General features: G+C 43.2%; 1 protein-coding gene across 2 annotated transcripts in view; it reads right to left on the bottom strand.

Annotated features, from left to right (window-relative positions):
• Positions 1–16902, bottom strand: part of LOC141117350 (alpha-1-antitrypsin-like) — a 39835-nt gene extending 22933 nt beyond the window's left edge. Inside the window, exons 1-4 of one of the 2 annotated variants that reach the window (XM_073610174.1) lie at positions 16790–16902; positions 12144–12848; positions 6871–7141; positions 2100–2247 (exon numbers count right to left, since the gene is read on the bottom strand). In XM_073610174.1, coding sequence (XP_073466275.1) covers positions 2100–2247; positions 6871–7141; positions 12144–12780 — 1056 coding nt within the window. In that variant the 5' untranslated portion in view covers positions 12781–12848; positions 16790–16902. The remainder of the gene's footprint in view (positions 1–2099; positions 2248–6870; positions 7142–12143; positions 12849–16789) is intronic. The other variant, XM_073610175.1, reaches the window with a different exon arrangement.
• Between the last annotated feature and the right edge of the window lie 1867 nt (positions 16903–18769).

The following is an 18769-nucleotide window of genomic DNA, read 5'->3' as shown; positions in this document are numbered from 1 at the left end:
TATATTTCTGACCATCACAACAACTGCTCAGACCTATTACCATGGGCAGAGTTTGCTCACAACAGTGCCTTGAATTCTGCTTCCCGATGTCACCATTTATGGCGAATTATGGTTTCCAACCTTCCATGTTGCCTGACTTGTTTGTTCCGCAGAGTCTTCCTGCGCTAGAGGAGCATCTCCGTGGTCTTCGTCCACTTGGGCACAAGTCCAGGAGGCTTTGCAACATGCTAATGATAGGTACAGACTCCATGCTGACCGCAGACGCCTGCCTGCGCCTTCCTACGAGGTTGGGGACAGGGTCTGGCTGTCATCTCGCAACCTCCGACTTCGTGTTCCCTCACTGAAGTTCGCACCTCAGTTTATTGGGCCTTTCCGTATTCTTCGCAGGATTAACCCAGTGGCTTACGCATTGGACCTTCCTCCTAGTATGTGCATCTCAAATGTGTTTCATGTCTCCTTATTGAAACCGTTGGTCTGCAACCGCTTTACCACCTTGGTGCCACGTCCTCACCCTATACAGGTTGAGAACCATGAGGAGTATGAGGTACAATCCATTGTTGACTCCTGTAGGTTCCGTGGGGGCATACAGTATCTGGTGCATTGGAAGGGGTATGGTCCGGAGGAACGCTCCTGGGTCTCATCCTCAGACGTACATGCCCCTGGCCTCCTCCTTGATTTCCATAGATGTTTTCCCCTCAAGCCTGGTGGTCCTCCGAGGGGGAGGGGTCATTGAGGAGGGGGTACTGTCAGGGCTGGCTTAGCCCTTCCTTGTCTGAGCTGGCCGCTCAGCTGTCGGCTAATTGCCAGCTCTCTTCTCTCCACAGTTAACCAGCTGTTGTGGATCTGCTCATCAGTCCTGCCTACTTAAAGACATCCAGATCACTTAAGTCCTGCCTTCGCCTTGGTCACATCACAAGAAACCATCTCCTGCGTTCCTGTTTAAAGACTGGCTTTGCTGACATCCCTTCTGGATCCTTATCCTGCTTGCTGTTCCTGTACTTGGATCCCTGACTTGTGGCCTGGCTGATTACCCGATCTGGTTACTGAACTCTGACTATGCTTTGACTACGCTTACTCTATTTACCTTTTTTATTTTTATTAATAAACAACTGTGATTTTACTGTACTTCTGTCTCGGTCTGGCTCATGGTTTCTGATAAGGTATTGGAATTTCCTTTCAAGTTTGGCTGTTAGTGAACGTAACGAATACCAATTTATCCAAAGTTACGAATTATCCAAAATAACGAATGCCGCATCCAAACAAATGGAACGGAACAAATTAATAATAAATAATAATAATAAAAAGTTTGTATTATTATTATTGTTATTTATTTTCTTTGATTCATTAAGTTCCATTCTATGAGAGAACTAACATTGTCATATTAGAGCATAGACATATGCACTGCCGAAAAATGTGTTCATTTTCATCTCATTCGTGTGTTTTTTTTTTTTCATTTTTTGGGTCATTCGTTATGATCTCAATTCGTAAATTCATAAATTCAAAAATCCAAAATAAAGAAATAAAATCCAAAAATGTGAAAGAATAACTAACTAATAATAACTTAACTATTACTAACTATTAAACTATAGGTATTGTAATTTCCTTTCAAGTTTGGCTGTTAGTGAACGTAACAAATACGAATTTATCCGAAGTTACGAATTGTCTGAAATAACGAATGCCGCATTCAAACAAATGACACGGAACAAATTAGTAATAAATAATGATAATAATAAAATGTTATTATTATTGTTATTTATTTTCATTGATTTGTTACATTCCATTCGTTTAGATACAGCATTCGTTATTTCGGATAATTCATAATTTTGAATAAATTCGCTTTCGTTATGTTCACTAACAGCCAAACTTGAAAGGAAATTCCAATACCTATAATTTAATAGTTAAGTTATTATTAGTTAGCTATTATTTCAGATTTTTGAATTTTTGGGTTTTTGAATTTACAAATATTCGGAAAAATTTGTTAAACGTGTATTTTGTTCATTCGGATATTTCCAAATTAAAGAATTTGACGAAATGCATTAAAAAAGGAATTCGGAAAGGAAATGATTTGCACATGTCTAGAGGATAGAATGGACTCGTACCGATCCCACTTTAGGCCTGATATCAGGAGTGATTCCGGAGAAGTTTGCCTCATCGGTGAAAGGGGTTCTGATGCCAACTTTAGGTAACTCATCCACCAGGTTTATTTTGGAAGTAATAATAAATTTGGGTACAGAAAGTTCAATGGTCCTGTGAAGTAAACAAACAAAACAAACAATGAAGCTTATGAGAACTGGAAAATAGTAATAGCTGCAACAATCATTGGGATAAAAAACTTCAACCACCTTTTCTATCCACCCCACTGCAGCTGAGACCCCCATAGAGCTGCTGATCCACCAAAACATTTGTAGAGCCATACATGACCCAGCATTAGAAAGACAACACAACAATTTATCATTAACTACTTGCTGACCGCACACTGTAGTTTTACTGTTACAGTGCGGGCCGGCTGTGCAGAATCATGTACAGTGGAACCTCGGATTGCGAGTAACGCGGTTTACGAACATTTCGCAATATGTGCTGTTTAAAAAAATCCCCTCAGTTTTTTCTCTTCCCTGCTGACAGGACGGCCTATGTGGGTTCTGATTGGGCGGCGCTGCCCATGTGATGGAGCCAAACAATTAGAATGCTCCTAAACGTACCTCCTGATGGGGCACATTTTGAAGATTAAGCCGTGAGGCGGCTATACCGGGGCTCATAACCGGAATTTGCCATGCTCCAGGTCAGCAGGCCTGGGGGGGGTGAGCAGGGGGTCCTGTGTAAGATTTTTCTGTAAAGGTGAACTTACCCTTTAAGCACACATTTAACTTTTGATCACCCCTAGATGTTAACCCCTTCCCAGCCAATGTCATTAGTACAGTGACAGTGTATAATATTTGCACTAATCACTGTATTAGTGTCACTGGTGATGTCAGTGGCAGTTAGAAAGTGTCAGTTAGTGTCAGATTGCCCGCCGTCCCACTATAAGTTGCTGTTTGCCGCCATTACTAGTATATACAAAAAACAATAATTCCACTATATACTGTGTACTGAACCATAGTTTGTAGACTCTATACCTTTCACGCAAACCAATCAATATACAGTTATATTTTAGCATGTAGCAGAATACATTTTGGTCTAAATGTATGAAAAATGTGTTCTTTATAAAAAAAAAAAAATTATTGATATGTTTTATAACAGGAAGTACAAAATATAGTTTTTTTTTTTAAAAGTTATGCTTTTTTTTTTTTGTTTATAGTGCAAAAAAAAAAAAAAACCCAGTGGTGATCAAATACCACCAAAAGAAATCTCTATTTGTAGGGAGAAAATGCTATAAATTTTGTTTGAGTACATCATTGCATGACCGCGCAATTACCATTTAAAGTAGCGCAGTGCCGAATAGCAAAAAATGGTCATGAAGGGGGTAAAACCTTCCGGAGCTGAAGTGGTTAAACTTGCAGTGAGAGGGATATAAACTGAATGGATTATTTAGGTAGATCCTCACCCTAGAATTGTTGCTGATACATCAATGGCGATTCACATGCATTAGAATCGGATTGTACAACCTCTGCACAATCTTCTCCAGATTTAATGTCCAATTTAATGTTTAATTTTTACACTGCAGGCCCTGCAGTACTGGAATTAAGCATTAAATACAACTATGTAGTGCGGAGGCTTACCTAAACAAGCCATTCAATCTATAACCAAGTTATAATAGGGATGAGCCGAACAACCCCCCCCCCACCCCCCCCCCCCACCCCCCGGTTCGCAGCAGAACATGAGAACTGGCAAAAAATTTGTTCGAACACCATTAAAGTCTATGGGACATGAATGTGAAAAATCAAAAGCGCTAATTTTAAGGGTTAATATACAAGAGTTAATGTCATAAAAAGTGTTTGGGGACCCGGGTCCTGCCCCAGGGGACATGGATCAATGCAAATAAAATTTTTAAAAAGGGACGGTTTTTTGGGAGCAGTGATTTTAATGCTTAACGTGAAACAATAAAAGTGAAATATTCCTTTAAATTTCTATCTGGGGGGTGTCTATAGTATGCCTGTAAAGGGGCGCATGTTTCCCGTGTTTAGAACAGTCCGAGCACAAAATTACATTTCTAAAGGAAAAAAAAGTCATTTAAAAGTGCTAGCGCCGGCAGCTATAATGAATTCTCGGGGTCTCTGCAATACTCATAAAAGTCATTGATAAAAACGGCCTGGGGTTCCCCCACAGTGCATTACCAGGCCCTTTGGGTCTGGTATGAATATTAAGGGGAACCCCGAACCAAAATTTAAAAAAAAATGCATGGGGGCCCCCCAAATTCCATACCAGGCCCTTCAGGTCTGGTATGGATTTTAAGGGGAGCCCCACGCCAAAATTAAAAAACAAAAATTAAGTGGGAACCACCCTAAAAATCCACACAAGACCCTTATCCGAGCACACAACCTGGCAGGCTGCAGGAAAAGAGGGGGGATGAGAGAGCGCCCCCCCTCCTGAACCATACAAGGCCACATGCCTTCAACATGGGGAGGATGTCCCCATGTTGATGGGGACAAGGGCCTCATCCCAACAACCCTTGCCTGGTGGTTGTGGGGGTATGTGGGCGGTGGGCTTATCAGAATCTGGAAGCCCCCTTTAACAAGTGGACCCCCAGATCCTGGCCTCCTGTGTGAAATGGTAATGGGGTACACCTACCATTTCACAAAAAAAGTGTCAAAAATGTTCAAAAAGACAAGAGACGTCCCCCCCTCTTTTCCTGCGGCCTGCCAGGTTGCGTGCTCGGATAAGGGTCAGGTGTGGATTTTTAGGGGGGCCCCCACACCATTTTTTTTTTTTTTTTAATTTTGGCGTGGGGTTCCCGTTAAAATCCACATCAGACCTGAAGGGCCTAGTATGGAATTTGGGGGAACCCCCACGCATTTTTCTTTAAATTTTGGTTTGGGGTTCCCCTTAATATTCATACCAGACCCAAAGGGCCTGGTAATGCACTATGGGGGAATCCCAGGCCGTTTTTTTCAATGACTTTTATAAGTATTGCAGAGACCCGACAATTCATTATAGCAGCCGGTGCTATCCCTAGTATTTTTAAATGACTTTTTTTCCCTTTAGAAATGTCATTTTGCTCTTGGACTGTTCTAAACACGGGAAACATGCGCCACTTTACAGGCATACTATAGACACCCCCCAGGTACGAAATTTAAAGGAATATTTCACTTTTATTGTTTCACTTTAAGCATTATTAAAATCACTGCTCCAAGAAAAAACGTCCGTTTTTAAAACTTTTTTGCATTGATACCCCTGGGGCAGGACCTGGGTCCCCAAAAACTTTTTATGACAATAGCTTGCATATTAACCTTTAAAATTAGCACTCTTGATTTCTCCCATAGATTTTTAAGGGTGTTCCGCGGCTTTTGAATTTGCCGCGAACGCCCCAAATTGTTCGCTGTTTGGCGAACGGGCGAACAGCCATTGTTCGAGTCTAACTCATGTTCGACACGAACAGACAGCCCATCCCTAAGTTATAACTTTCCCCACGAAATTTTTGGTAGATCTAAATAAGATTGTATAATTAGAATGTAATGTGCACAGCCAGTTTTAAAAAATGAACCTGTCAAGAAAAAAAACACAGAGGCTGTAATCCCTGACCTCTCTGACAATGCCTGTGTCATAATGATCCAATGGCATCAAAGCTTCACATCATGCCTGTGGGCCCTGCCCTTGCCCGTTGCCACTGCCTGCCTTTATTTTGCCTCCTGCCTGCCCTTGTCACACCCTCTGCATGCCTTTATCATCCCTCCTGCCTGCACTTGTCCCACTATCTGAAAGCCTTTGTCATGCTTTCTGCCTGCCTTTTTCTCACCTTATGCCTGCCTTTGTCATGCCTCCTGTATGTCCTTGTTCAGCCTTCTGCCTGCCTTTGCCCTGCCTCCTGCCTGCCTTTGTCTCACCTTCTGCCTGCCTTTGTCATGCCTCCTGCCTGCCCTTGCTCTACCATCTGAATGACTTTGTACTTCCTCTTGCCTGTCCTTATTCAACCTTTTGCCTGTCCATGTCCATGTCCTTCCTCCTGCCTGCCCTTGTCCCACCATCTAAAAGCCTTTGTCCTGCCTCCTGCCTTCCCTTGTTTGAAAAACTGCCTACTTTTGTCCTTCCTCCTGTTTGCTCTTATCTCACTATCTGAATGCCTTTGCCATGACTCCTGCCTACCCTTGTTTAGCCTTCTGCAAGTTTTTGTTCTGGCTCCTGCCTGCGTTTGTTCAACCTTCTGCCTACCTTTGTCCTTCCTTCTGCTAGCTCTTTTCCCTTATCCTCCTTGCTCTTGTCCTGCTTCTTGCCTGGCCTTTTCCAGCCTTCTGCCTACATTTGACCTGCCTCCTGCCTGCCCTTGTTACACCTTCTGCTTGTTTTTGTTTTGCCTCTGGTCTGTCCTTGTCAAACCTTCTAATTGTCTTTGTCCTGCCTCCTGCAAGCCCTTTTACCACCTCCTGCCTGACTTTGACCTGCCTGCCCTTGTTCCACCTTCTGCTTCCCTTTGTCTTTCCTCCTGTTTGCCCTTCTCCCACCTCCTTCCTGTTCTTGTCCTGCCTCCTTCCTACCCTTTAGAATACTAGTCAACATCACAGCACTGCTGATGTCTGTCTTGGGCTGTCTTTCTCCTGTAAGCTAAATGAGTGTATACATGCTCGCCCAGCAAGTTCAATTGTAACTTTCAGCTGGCATATGGCATGTCAGAATATAGATACGTGTTATGCAATTATAGGAGAATGGTTTTTAAGTTTGAATAAACATGTAAACAAAGTTTCGTTTTTTTTGTACTGGCCTGCAGTGTTCTCCTCTTACGTTTTGCTCCATGATGTCCTCCATCGTTGTATGGTCTCAGCAGACAATCCTTGCTCTACCTCATCGATCTTGCCCGGGTCAGCCATGGCGATGATCATGGATGCGTTATCCTTGTATGGAAGCTCCACCACTGTACAAGGAAGCTTTGTGTCACGGTAATTGTTGTACTGACCCGTTCGACGCATCATTGGAACATCCACCGTTGTGTTCTTATCAACCTTGAACTTCTGGGTACTTGTAAATGCTGCATTAAAAGGGTCCTGCCATTCTCCTAATAACATAAAACATGCATGTGTTTTAAATCCGATAAAATCTCTGGTGAATGGATAAATAAACTCATGAAATTATTAGATTTAATGCCCCAAATAAAACGTGCTCCTGGCATTAAAGCGAACATCTGGAAAAAAGCATATTCAACACATCTCAACAATACCGGTACATTTCCCATGTTTTGTCTCTTTAAGCCCTTCACGCCAACTGGATGCAAATATGCGGCCTCGGCTTGAAGGGTTTGTACTGGGGTGATGCCTGCAGTTGGATGCATGACCCCGGTATCGTTTTTTAGAGCCGGCGGATGGCTTTCTTGGAAAAACAACCGATGCAGCTAAAAAGCTGCTTGGCTCTTATCCCAAGGAGTGGGAGGGGACCTCCCCCCTCCTCCCGCCGTCTTCCATGGCTCTCCCAAGCTCTTCCATCCCACCGGATACGTCTGCTGGCTGGCCGAAGACCCGAATTAAGCCAGAATTGGCTTTGATTGGGTCTCGGATCTAGTAACCTGGAAGCAATGTCATGACATTAGGCATGTGCAATTAATTTCGTTCCGAATTTTTTTAATGAATTTCGAAAAAATTAGTTAATTTGGAAATATCCGAATTATCGAAAACCCATTTAACAAATTTTTCCGAAAATTTGAAAATTCATAAATTTGTAAATTTGAAAATTCAGAAATTCGAAAATCCAAAAACCTGAAAATGAGAAAATCTGAAATAATAACTAACTAATAATAACTTAACTATTACTAACTATTAAATTATAGGTATTGGAATTTCCTTTCAAATTAGGCTGTTAGTGAATGTAACGAATACGAATTTAACCAAAGTTATGAATTATCCGAAATAACGAATGCCGAATCTAAACGAATGGAACGTAACTAATTAATAACAATAATAAAAAACGTTTTATTATTATTATTACTATTATCACTAATTATTAATTTGTTCGGTTCCATTCGTTTATATGCGGCATTCGTTATTTCGGATAATTTGTAACTTCAGATAAATTTGTTATGTTCACTAACAGCCAAATTTGAAAGGAAGCTCCAATATCCCTTTAGAATGTAAGCTCTACGAGCAGGGCCCTCCTGTACCTTTTGTATTGAACTGTACTGTAATTGTGTTGTCCCCCTTATACATTGTAAAGCGCTGAGTAAACTTTTGGCGCTATATAAATCTCGTATAATAATAATATCCATAACTTAATAGTTAGTTAGTTAGTTATTCTTTAGAATTTTCGGATTTTCTTTCTTATTTTCGAATTTACGAATTTTCAAATTTACAAATTTACGAATTGCGATCATAACGAATGAAAAACAAAACAAAAAAAAAACAAATTAAATGAAAGTGAAAACGAACACATTTTTCAGCAGTGCGCATGTCTACATGACATCACTTCCAGTTTACAGAAGACTTAAAGGTGCCAAATTTAAAAAAATAACAGCATTCAAAACAGCCAAACTTGGCATTTTGAATACTGTTAAGTGCAAAGGGTCCTTTAGACCCCCGATCCCTCCATAAAGAGTACCTGTCACTGCCTATTACTGTCCCAAAGGATGTTTACATTCCTTCTGACAGCAAAAAAAATTATCAGAATTTTTTTTCCCCCCGAAGGGACAGTGTAAAAAATAAATAAATACATAAATAAGAAAAACAAAAATAAAAATTTAAGGCGCCCCATTCCTCCGTGCCCATATGTAAGTCAGGACCGCAAATGTAAACAGAGTTTAAACCACACATGTGAGGTATCGTCATGATCGTTAGAGTGAGAGCAATAATTCTAGCACTAAACCTCCTCTGTAACTTTAAACTGGTAACCTGTAGACATTTTTAAAGTGTCGCCTAAGGAGGTTTTTAAGTATTGTAGTTTGTCATCATTCCATGAGTGTGCACAATTTTAAAGCATGACATGTTAGGTATCTATTTACTTGGCTTAACTTCATCTTTCATATTATGCAAAAAACATTGGGTTAACTTTACAGTTTTTTTTTTAATTCATGAAAGTGTATTTTTTCAGGGTCTCTGCTATAAAAATATATATAATGTTTGGGGGTTCTAAGTAATTTTTGAGCAAAAAATACTGGTTTTAACTTGTAAGCAACAAATGTCAGAAAAAAGCTTAGGTATGGAAAGGTTAAAACTGCTGCAAGTACAGCAACCCAAATCTGGTAAACTCCTAACTTTCTGTGTAAGCTGACAACATTGCCTCTGCTAGACTGAAATACTAATATTTTAATCTGGAATTGAAGGGCCGCACCAAAATATTTTAGTACAAAATTAAGTTTGTTCCAAAAGGAATTGCATACAAAAGCTAACCGGTTTTGAAGGGCCAAACATGGCCCCCTTCACCAGGGGGTTTAAGGCAGTAGGTGACTTCAAGGATATATTCTTTCTCATGCATTTCCCAGAACTGCTTCATCTGGGAAATACTTCATTTAATGAGCCAATCAAGTATGCGCTCGGCACTCTGCTTTCCAACCTGAGCGTTCCTCCCGGCATCGTTCTGAGCGATGGCAAGGTGCCGAGCAAATGGAGGTGAGATGCTTGGATAAAGCTCTATAAAGGAAGGATTTCTCAGATGAAGCAGACTTTGTTTTGGGAAATGCATGAGAAAGAATATATCCTTGAAGTCACCTATTGCCCCGAACCCTGATGAAAAGGGACATTTTTGGCCCTCTAAAATGTGTTAGCTTTTGTATCTAATTAATCTTGGGAAAAAACTTCATATTGGACTCAAATATTTTGGAATGATGTTTTACATTCCAGATTTAAAGATTGTTTTCACAGCCTGAGGTAATGGAGGAACTCCTTTGGTGCAGGGAAGCTGCCTACCTATAATCTAGATACAAGGGACAACATAATATTTATAAAAATGTGAACATAGAAGTGTCAACCATTATTGTCTCAAAGTTCTAACATCATTAATCTTCTTCCTAAAACACTGAAACCTCAAGCAGTGTTTTCAGCTCTGCCCAGTTCAACATTACTGGACTACAGAACATCTCTTCCCTCCTTACCTCCATTAATTAAGGGAGCGTGTTTTGCTATATAGCAGCAGAAAAATGGGCAGGGTTGACAACTCTGGAATCAACTGATATGTGTAGCAACCTTCTCTAGTTAGGCTATAAGGCTAAATTCAGTTGTTCGCTTCACTGTAGTCAGTGGATCAGTGATCTATTTTTTCTGTCTGGTCTTTCTAAGCTGGGTGTCTGATTTCTCCTGGGAGAAGCTTCCAGAATATAGAGCAGGGAGAGTCAAATATTCAGATATGAATATGATATGTATGTGTATATATATATATATATATATATATATATATATATATAATATAAATATATCCTGCCTCAGCCAATTCCTGGAAGGGGGCATCCAGAAGGTGCCCTGGAAGGTGATAAATATGGAAGGGAGGCCTTACGAGAAGGTCTTCCCCTGCTAATAGGTTCCTATTCTCCTGGCCTGCTGCCCCTGGAGGCAGCTGTAGTGAGATGGGAACTACAGTAAGGACCTCATCAGTAGCTGGGCCCGAGGGCTGGGAGAACATTGCTACATGATTTTGCAGGAGAGCACTGTTCTAAAGTCCTGGTATGAAGAAAGAGGTTTTTTTTTTCATCTCCCCCACTGAGGAACTACCCATCGAAGGTGGCAGTCAGCACCTGGGACATTGTGAGTAAGACTTACTGTCAGGACACTGGCCCATGAAGACCCGTCATTACTGCCAGTGCCTTACATGGCAGCAGGAATGCGAGCTGGATGCACATCAGTGCGCAGGCACATGGGTATGTGCAAGCGCACTGATGTGCATGTTCTCAGCCTGGATTGGGGCCAAGAGGCCTTTATAAGGGAGCTAGTTACCCTCTGTGATTGTTGGCTGATCTTCTTTAGTGCGTTTGTTCCTGTGAAACCTTGCTGTAAATACCTGTTAACGACTAGGCTTGCCCCTGGACCTGTCTTCTGCCCGCCTCCTGATTTGACCCCGGCTTGTTTAATGGACTGTCTTTCTCTGCTCTCCTGTGCATGACCCTGGCTATCATCCCACCTATAACTGGCCTCCACAGCAAGGAGCACTGTAAGGGCGATGCATGTAAAAAAACAAAAAAACAAAGAAATTTCCAAGCTCAACTTACTGACCAGCCTGCAACCAACCAAATGATCCTGTCTGACAATATGCGTTAAAAAATGGGGGTTTAGTCGGCACACATTTGCAATTACATGCGTAAGTCCCATCAAGGCACCCTGTTTTCTGTAATCCTAACTCTAAATTTTGAGAGCCTCCACATTGGAAGCACATGCATTATAATGGTTAGGTAGAGGGCAGGTGAGCCTGGAGGGAGCCCAGCCCTCCTTAAAAGCACAGGGGCACACTGGACACCCAGCACATATCACTATGGCAGCAAAGGTGTCCATTGCATTGTCTCAACAGTATTTAAACAGTACAAACAACTGGCCACTGCCCCACCTATAACTGGCCTTCACAGCAAGGAGCACTGGAAGGGCTTTGATAGCCTCCACAGTGGAAGCACATGCATTATAATGGATAGTTAGAGGGTGGATGAGCCTGGTGGGAACCCAACCCTCCTTAAAGCCACAGGGGTGCACTGGACACCCAGCACATAGCACTATGGCAGCAAAGGTATCCACTGCGTTGCCTCACCAGTGCTTCCACTGTGGAGGCTCTCAAATTTTTAAGTTGGGACTACAGAAAATGGGGTGCCTTGACAGGGCACATGTATTTGCAAATGTGTGCAGAATAAATCCCTAAATGCATATTAATAGACAGGATAATTTGGTCGCAGGTTGGATGGTAAGTTGAGCTTAGAAACTCCTTTGGTTTTGTTTGACATCCTCTAGACTGAGCCTGTATTGTCAGTGTGCATGGAACTGTTCTTGTGACTAGCAGCTTCTGTGCTAGCAAGTAAGACCTGGGGTAATCTACAGCAGCCTCTCCTCGGGTAGCACTATATATGTAATCATCTACTCCAGATCCTGTGGCTCTCTTCTTACCCTTAAACAGAACATAGTTGACCAGGGCCAACTTAGTATCTGCGGGAAATTCTTTGACGAGTTCCTTGATTTTGCCTTCAGTTTTATTCTTCACATATTCATTCACTTCTTTTGTAGCCTCTTGTGGGTCATTGAAATTGGTCTTCCTAATTGCAGCATGATAAAGATTCTTTAAATCATCTTCAAAGCTCTTCAGCAAGGTCATTGTCTGCTGTACAAAGAGGGTATTGCCGATGTCAACTTGAAGGCTGCTTTTTGGTTCATTCAGCAGATGGAGAAGAGTGCAATAAGCCTGGTGGAGCTCACTTTCTGTGGAGTTTGTGTTGTTCAGGCTCAAACCTTCCAGGATTTCCTGGTGGGTCTTTGATTGGGCGCCCAACAACAGCATGAAAAAAGCAGAAGAAATACTGAAAGGTGAAAAAACAATATTTTTGGGTGGTGAATCCTTGCCCTGAGAAGACACAGAGGTCAGGTGCTTGAAGAGATTAAAGGCAAATTCAGTATTTCCTTTTACTGCTTCTTTTAGTGCTTGGGCTTTCTTTCCACCTTCAGCATCTTCATGGGTCTCTTTAGATTTGTGTTCATCTGAAGCAGTTATGACTGGGATGAGCAAAAGCAAAGTTAGGAGGAACTTCATGTCTTCTCAGTATAGACGCTCAATTGCAGGTAATGACAATGTGTTAGTTGAGTCTTTGTTTTCAACCACTGAAAAATAAGTAAAAAAAAATCATTAAATCTTTGAAATACATCCACATTTCCCAATGTTATGTCACTTTAGAATGCTGCAAGTTTATTAAATTGTTAATCTGTCAGAAAATCCATTGAGCTCCTAATTTGCCACTGTGCCCCAAGTGCTGCCACTGTGCCCCCTGCCCGCCCGCCGTCTGCGCGGCACTTACCAACATTTGAGAGAAAGAAAAGGTTTGCATTATCTTTGTTTTGTAGGTGACTGGGAGAAGCCCTTCACCCGAGAGTTAGGGACCTGAAATGTTTAGTTAGTGCCTGGATGGCAAGGATTTATTGTCTATTTTTTTTATTTTTCATGCAAACTTTTCTTTCTCTCACAAAACAAACTTCAGATCAGCAGTTCTCTCAGGTATGGCTTCCTGAGTCCCAGGCCAAGAATAATCTTTTGCTCCCGTCCTGCTTTATTTATACCACTTGTTGGTGGACACAAGTGGACTATAAAATCTGGTCCGGAACAAACCCTGCTAAGGTCGTTTCTAAAACTTGGATGGGATTCCACCAAGTCACAATAATTACATAGTTACATAGTTACATAGACCATCTAGTTCAACCAACATAGAAAAAAAAATAAAAAAGGACACACACAAATTGAAAGCTGATCATATCCCCTCTTATGTATTTATACATGGAGACTACTGACATAGGGGCATTTTTTCCTTCCACAGGTGTTTGGACATTTTCTCTTACCAGTGACAATACTGACACAGACATGTTTTCCTTCTAGTGACACCACCTAAGTAGTGACATTTTTCCTTTTACTGACATTAGTGAGATAGAGGCATTTTTTCCTTCCAGTGGCACCACTGATGCAGTGACATTTTTCCTTCCAGTGATACCACTGACACAGCCCCATATTTGTGCACTGATATTTAACTCTTCAGTTTGGAGTGCACACAACCATTTGCACTATTTGGGCACGTCACAACCATTTCATACATCTCAGTGCATGTCTCCACCCAGTGTGTGTGTTTGTGTGTAGGGGGGGCAGTTTTCCATCTCTCCCCTGGGCATTAGACTGACTATAGCATCTCCACCATTAGCTGCCGGCACTGGGGAGCTACAGATCATTGAGGTATCCATGAATGCCAACATGTACTGTGACATAATGAAGTAGAGCATGATCCCCTCCCTTCAGACATTGGGCCAAAGGGAAGTATTCCAACATGATAACCACCCCAAACACACCTCCAAGACCACCACTGCCTTGCTAAAGAAGCTGAGGGTAAAGGTGATGGACTGTTGAAGCATGTCTCCAGACCTAAACCCTATTGATCATCTGTGGGACATCCTCAAATGGAAGGTGGAGGAAGGCAAGGTCTCTTACACCCACCAGCTCCGTGATGTCGTCATGGAGGAGTGGAAGAGGACTCCAGTGGTAACCTGTGAAGCTCTGGTGAACTCCATGCCCAAGAGGGTTAAGGCAGTGCTGGAAAATAATGGTGGCCAAACAAAATATTGATACTTTGGGCACAATTTGGACATTTTGATCAGGGGTGTACTCACTTTTGTTGCCAGCAGTTTAGACATTAATGGCTGTGTGTTGAGTTATATTGAGGGGACAGCAAATTGACACTGTTATACAAGCTGTACACTCACTACTTTACATTGTAAAAAAGTGTCATTTCTTCAGTGTTGTCACATAAGAAAAGATAGAAGAAAAGATTTACAAAAATGTGAGGGGTGTACTCACTTTTGTGAGATACTGTACATGATAAAGAGATAAAATCCTCTAAACAAGTTGTCTGCTTCTTCATCATATGGATACCTTCTGAGTAGATGGGGCAGGTGTGGACATTTTGGCACGGTGTGCTGCACCCACCTCTTTTAGTCCTATTTACCTTGTCACAGTCAGGGGTTAGGCTCAGAGACCAGTAGCCATAGCGCAGAGACGTTCCCATCGATCAGCAGGAATAAGCACACAAGGAGGTCACCATGGCGGATGACGCAGGCTCACCCAAGCTGCAAGGTCTAAGCACTAACCAGTCTTTACCAGCACTCCTGATGGTGGGGATGGGCTATTCTGTGTGCTAGCACCAGATCACGGTCTGCAAGATTGCCCCAATAGGAGGTGAGCAAGACAGGGCCAAGTACTAGATGTAGCAGGTTGGGATCAAGCAGAAGTGTAGCTGAGGAACAAACCAAAGGTCGGTAATGAATGGTAGCAAAGATGTGGACAGCAGTGGAGATATTGGTAGGGAACAGCACAATAATCTGGCAAACAGGAGGTGCAAAGGCTTAAATAGGAAGGTAACGGGAGGAGCAAATAGTTCAAGGTTCACAAGAAACAAGGTACAAGACAAGATTGTCTAAGGGATCAGATAGCGAGCTGTCCAGAATCTCAGGTAGCTCAGCAAGAAGATTTACTACCAGACATAGCAGAGGCAGTGGTGGTGCATCCATAAAGGGCCCAGGAGCGCCGCCCCCTCCCTCTCCTGCACTGCTCTAATCACCATAGATAGATTCATGCATTGCATGAATCTATCTATGGTCACTGCTGACACCCCCTTTTGAGGTGCCCGGCCCATTTTCTGGCGCCGGGCATCTGAATCACACCGGCAGGAGTGTTTTTTGGAAGCACCGGATTAGAGCCATAGGCTCTAAAAGGCGCCCAAAAATGTGAGAAGCGGGCGCAACGCTGTGCGTTCGCTTCTCACTCAGCTGTATGTTAGCAAAGCAAAGGAATTCACTTTGCTAACATTGAACCGCCTCTCAGCCAATCAGGTTGCCGGGTCTGTGTTACCTGTCACCCGACTGGCTGAAATGACAGGCACTGTGATTGAACGCCTATCAGGCATCCAATCATAGCAGAGGATGAGAGGAGGAGCGGGCGGGAGAAGACATAAGGGTTGGGGAAGAAATGGAGGACACCGCTCGCCTCCTGCCGCCGTCACCCGCTGCCCATCCGTGACAAGGTAAGTGCCGCGGGGGGCACAGTGGCAGCACTTGGAGCACAGTTGCAACATTTGGGGCACAGTGGCAGCATTTGGGGCACAGTGGCAGCACTTGGGGCACAGTGGCAACACTTGGGGCACAGTGGCAGCATTTGGGGCACAGTGGCAACATTTGGGGCACAGTGGCAGCATTTGGGGCACAGTGGCAACATTTGGGGCACAGTGGCAGCATTTAATGGGCACAGTGGCAGCATTTGGGGCTCAGTCGCAGCGTTTGATGGGCACAGTGGCAGCGTTTGATGGGCACAGTGAGGCTGCAATTGATGTTTTTTTTTTTCAGAATTTTTCAGTTTGTTTGCGCCCCCCCAAAAAATTTTGAGCACCAGCCGCCACTGAGCAGAGGTCCCAGGTTCAGATCCAGGTCCTGACACCCCTCCTCCATCCAGGCACAGTTTCCCAACTTTTACCCGGGCACTGGATAGTCTTGTCCCTGCACTGCAAGCACCTAAAGTCACTTATACTCACTTTCTTATTACTTCCCAGCCACACAGAAGGACACTTTTGCCACCCCCATTAAAACCCCCACCAGGTTTTATTGCTCTCCATATCACCATTGGATAGATTCACCCTCACCGGCTTGTCCTGGTGACCATTGTAATAATCCAACTTTTTGCAGTTGTCACTAGAACAGGATGGGAGGGAATATCTTCCAGAGGGGACACCTGACAACTATGAAAGAGTTTCTTCTGACTTTGGAGAGACTTCTAATTGTTTCTCTGGGCAAAGTAGTAAAGAGATATCGAACAATAGGATACAAATACAAAAATCTGAAGGGATCTTTGGCCATTTTTTTAAAGATATCCAAAACAAAAACAAAAACACTGCGTACACAGATTATTATCCCCCTCCCACCTTACAATATTAATACATTCAATGATGGGGAAAGAGTGCATTGCTTGAGAAATTTCCAATTAGAATTATACCGTCACCACCCATCCCCGGTACAACCTGACGAACCTTCTACACGGACAGATCCTTCACGTCTGCAGAACCAGAGTCAGAAACGAATTTTTACCTGGCAAAAGATTTCCCAGAATCTCAGAAAACTCCGCCCCATCATAACAAAGTACGTTTGCACAACCCTGTTCCAGAAATAATTTGCATTTTGCTCATTTTCTATTGCATTGACTTTCTTGTGTGTTTATAGTGTTATAAAAATAGGTCTGACATGAAAATTAAAAGTATGCATGTCATCACTTGTAATAGTGTGAGCATTTCAAGTGATAAAAAAAATGAACATATATTTTACTGTAGCACTAACTCTCGGTGGAGCTGCTGGTTTAAAGCAGGCTGTCACCTTCACTCTCGATACCTCTGTTTCACCGGCACCGGGTCTAGGGTCCTGTTGAGTTTACCTCTGGACGATGTAGACACCAAACACTTGAGTATATTTTCCAATGCTTTAATGAACAAGTAATAAAGAAAGTAGCAGGAAAGAGGCAGAAGAAAAGTTGCAAGGAAGCTCAAATACCTTTCCTTAGTATTCTTTAGAACATTCTTTGGAATTGAACACTTGTAGTTGAATGTACTCCCCTTGTGGGATTCAATCTTTGCCTGCCTGGATAGACCTCTCTCACTTGCCTAGCAGCCAGTACGTAGCATGAACAAAAGTCTCTGCCACAGACTTGTTTGGGTTAAACCTGTACGATCCTCTGCCACAGGATGTATTGGTTTGCGGTGAATGTCAGACACAGTACTTGAACCTTTAAGCCAACCCGGCAGTACTATGCAATAAGATTACTTCAGGATACGTCCTCCAACCAAGTCACCAGGCCCCTCTCCAGACCAGCACTCTGCATGATCCTTCCATGACGGGTCCTCCCCTGGGATCTTCTCGGTTGTCCAGCTTCTTCACTCAGGATAGACAGCTAAGGACCATTCCTCTGCTGCTGTGGTAGGCCCCAGACAGGCTTCTGGGCCCACCCACACGCCGCAGTGACGTGAGCCTCCAGAACGGAGGACCACGAGGTGGTACACTTAACGCATACCTGTCGGCCAGGAGGGCTAGCAGGTGGTTGAAAATGAACCCCTAAACATGGCGTCTGTCCCATAAATACCCTCTCCCAGAATGCAACTTGGAGGACCACCTCCACCGAGTTGTCTCCGGGACAGAGGAGCACTCATACGCTTTAACACGTTGCCTTTCCAACACCAGCCCATGGTGACAACGACACCCACCGTCACAGTGTGGAACTACACGCAACTCAGCCAAGCTGGAACAGAGGCAAATCTAACTTCCTCTAACAAGTGACCCACAAGATTTACCTATCAGCGGTAGATTGAAAATCTACCAGCGCTACATTACTAAGGGCACTTTCACACTGAGGTGTGGGGGGCTAGTTTTAGCGGCGCTTTACTGTGGTTTTAGCGGCGCTTTACGGCCGCTAGCGGGGTGCTTTTAAAGCGCCCCCTTTGCAGGCGCTTCGGCGTCGCTACCCATTGATTTCAATGGGCAGGGGTGCTTTTGGAATGGTGTATACACCGCTACTAAAGCACCTCAAAGATGCTGCTTGCAGGACTTTTTTTAGCGCCCCTCTGGGCTTTCACACTGAAGTGACAGGAGAGGCGCTTTATATGCACTTTGCAGGCACTATTTTTAGCTGTAAAGCACCTCAGTGTGAAAGTAGCCTTAAGATTAAATGACGATATTCAGTGCTTCTATGCTAATGTTAAAAAAGAAGGGGGATTTGGGACTTTAAAGCGGAGTTCCACCCACATTTTTCACTCCTCACCATGAAGTACTAATGTGCATCCTTAACCACTTGCCGACCGCCGATATGCGTCCTCACTTTGAGGACGGATATCGTTATGGCAGCAGCTAGCTGCCATAACCCTGGTATCCTCGCATTCTGCCGGTGGTCGGCTACAAGGTAAAAGAGGTCTCTGTGGTGGATTCGCCGTGAGATCACTTTTATCGGTGGCGGGAGA

Source organism: Aquarana catesbeiana, linkage group LG13 (genome assembly GCF_042186555.1).
Source record: "Aquarana catesbeiana isolate 2022-GZ linkage group LG13, ASM4218655v1, whole genome shotgun sequence".
NCBI classification, from domain to species: domain Eukaryota; kingdom Metazoa; phylum Chordata; class Amphibia; order Anura; family Ranidae; genus Aquarana; species Aquarana catesbeiana.
The sequence above is the reverse complement of the archived record's forward strand: the minus strand, read 5'-3'. Positions and strand labels throughout refer to the sequence as shown.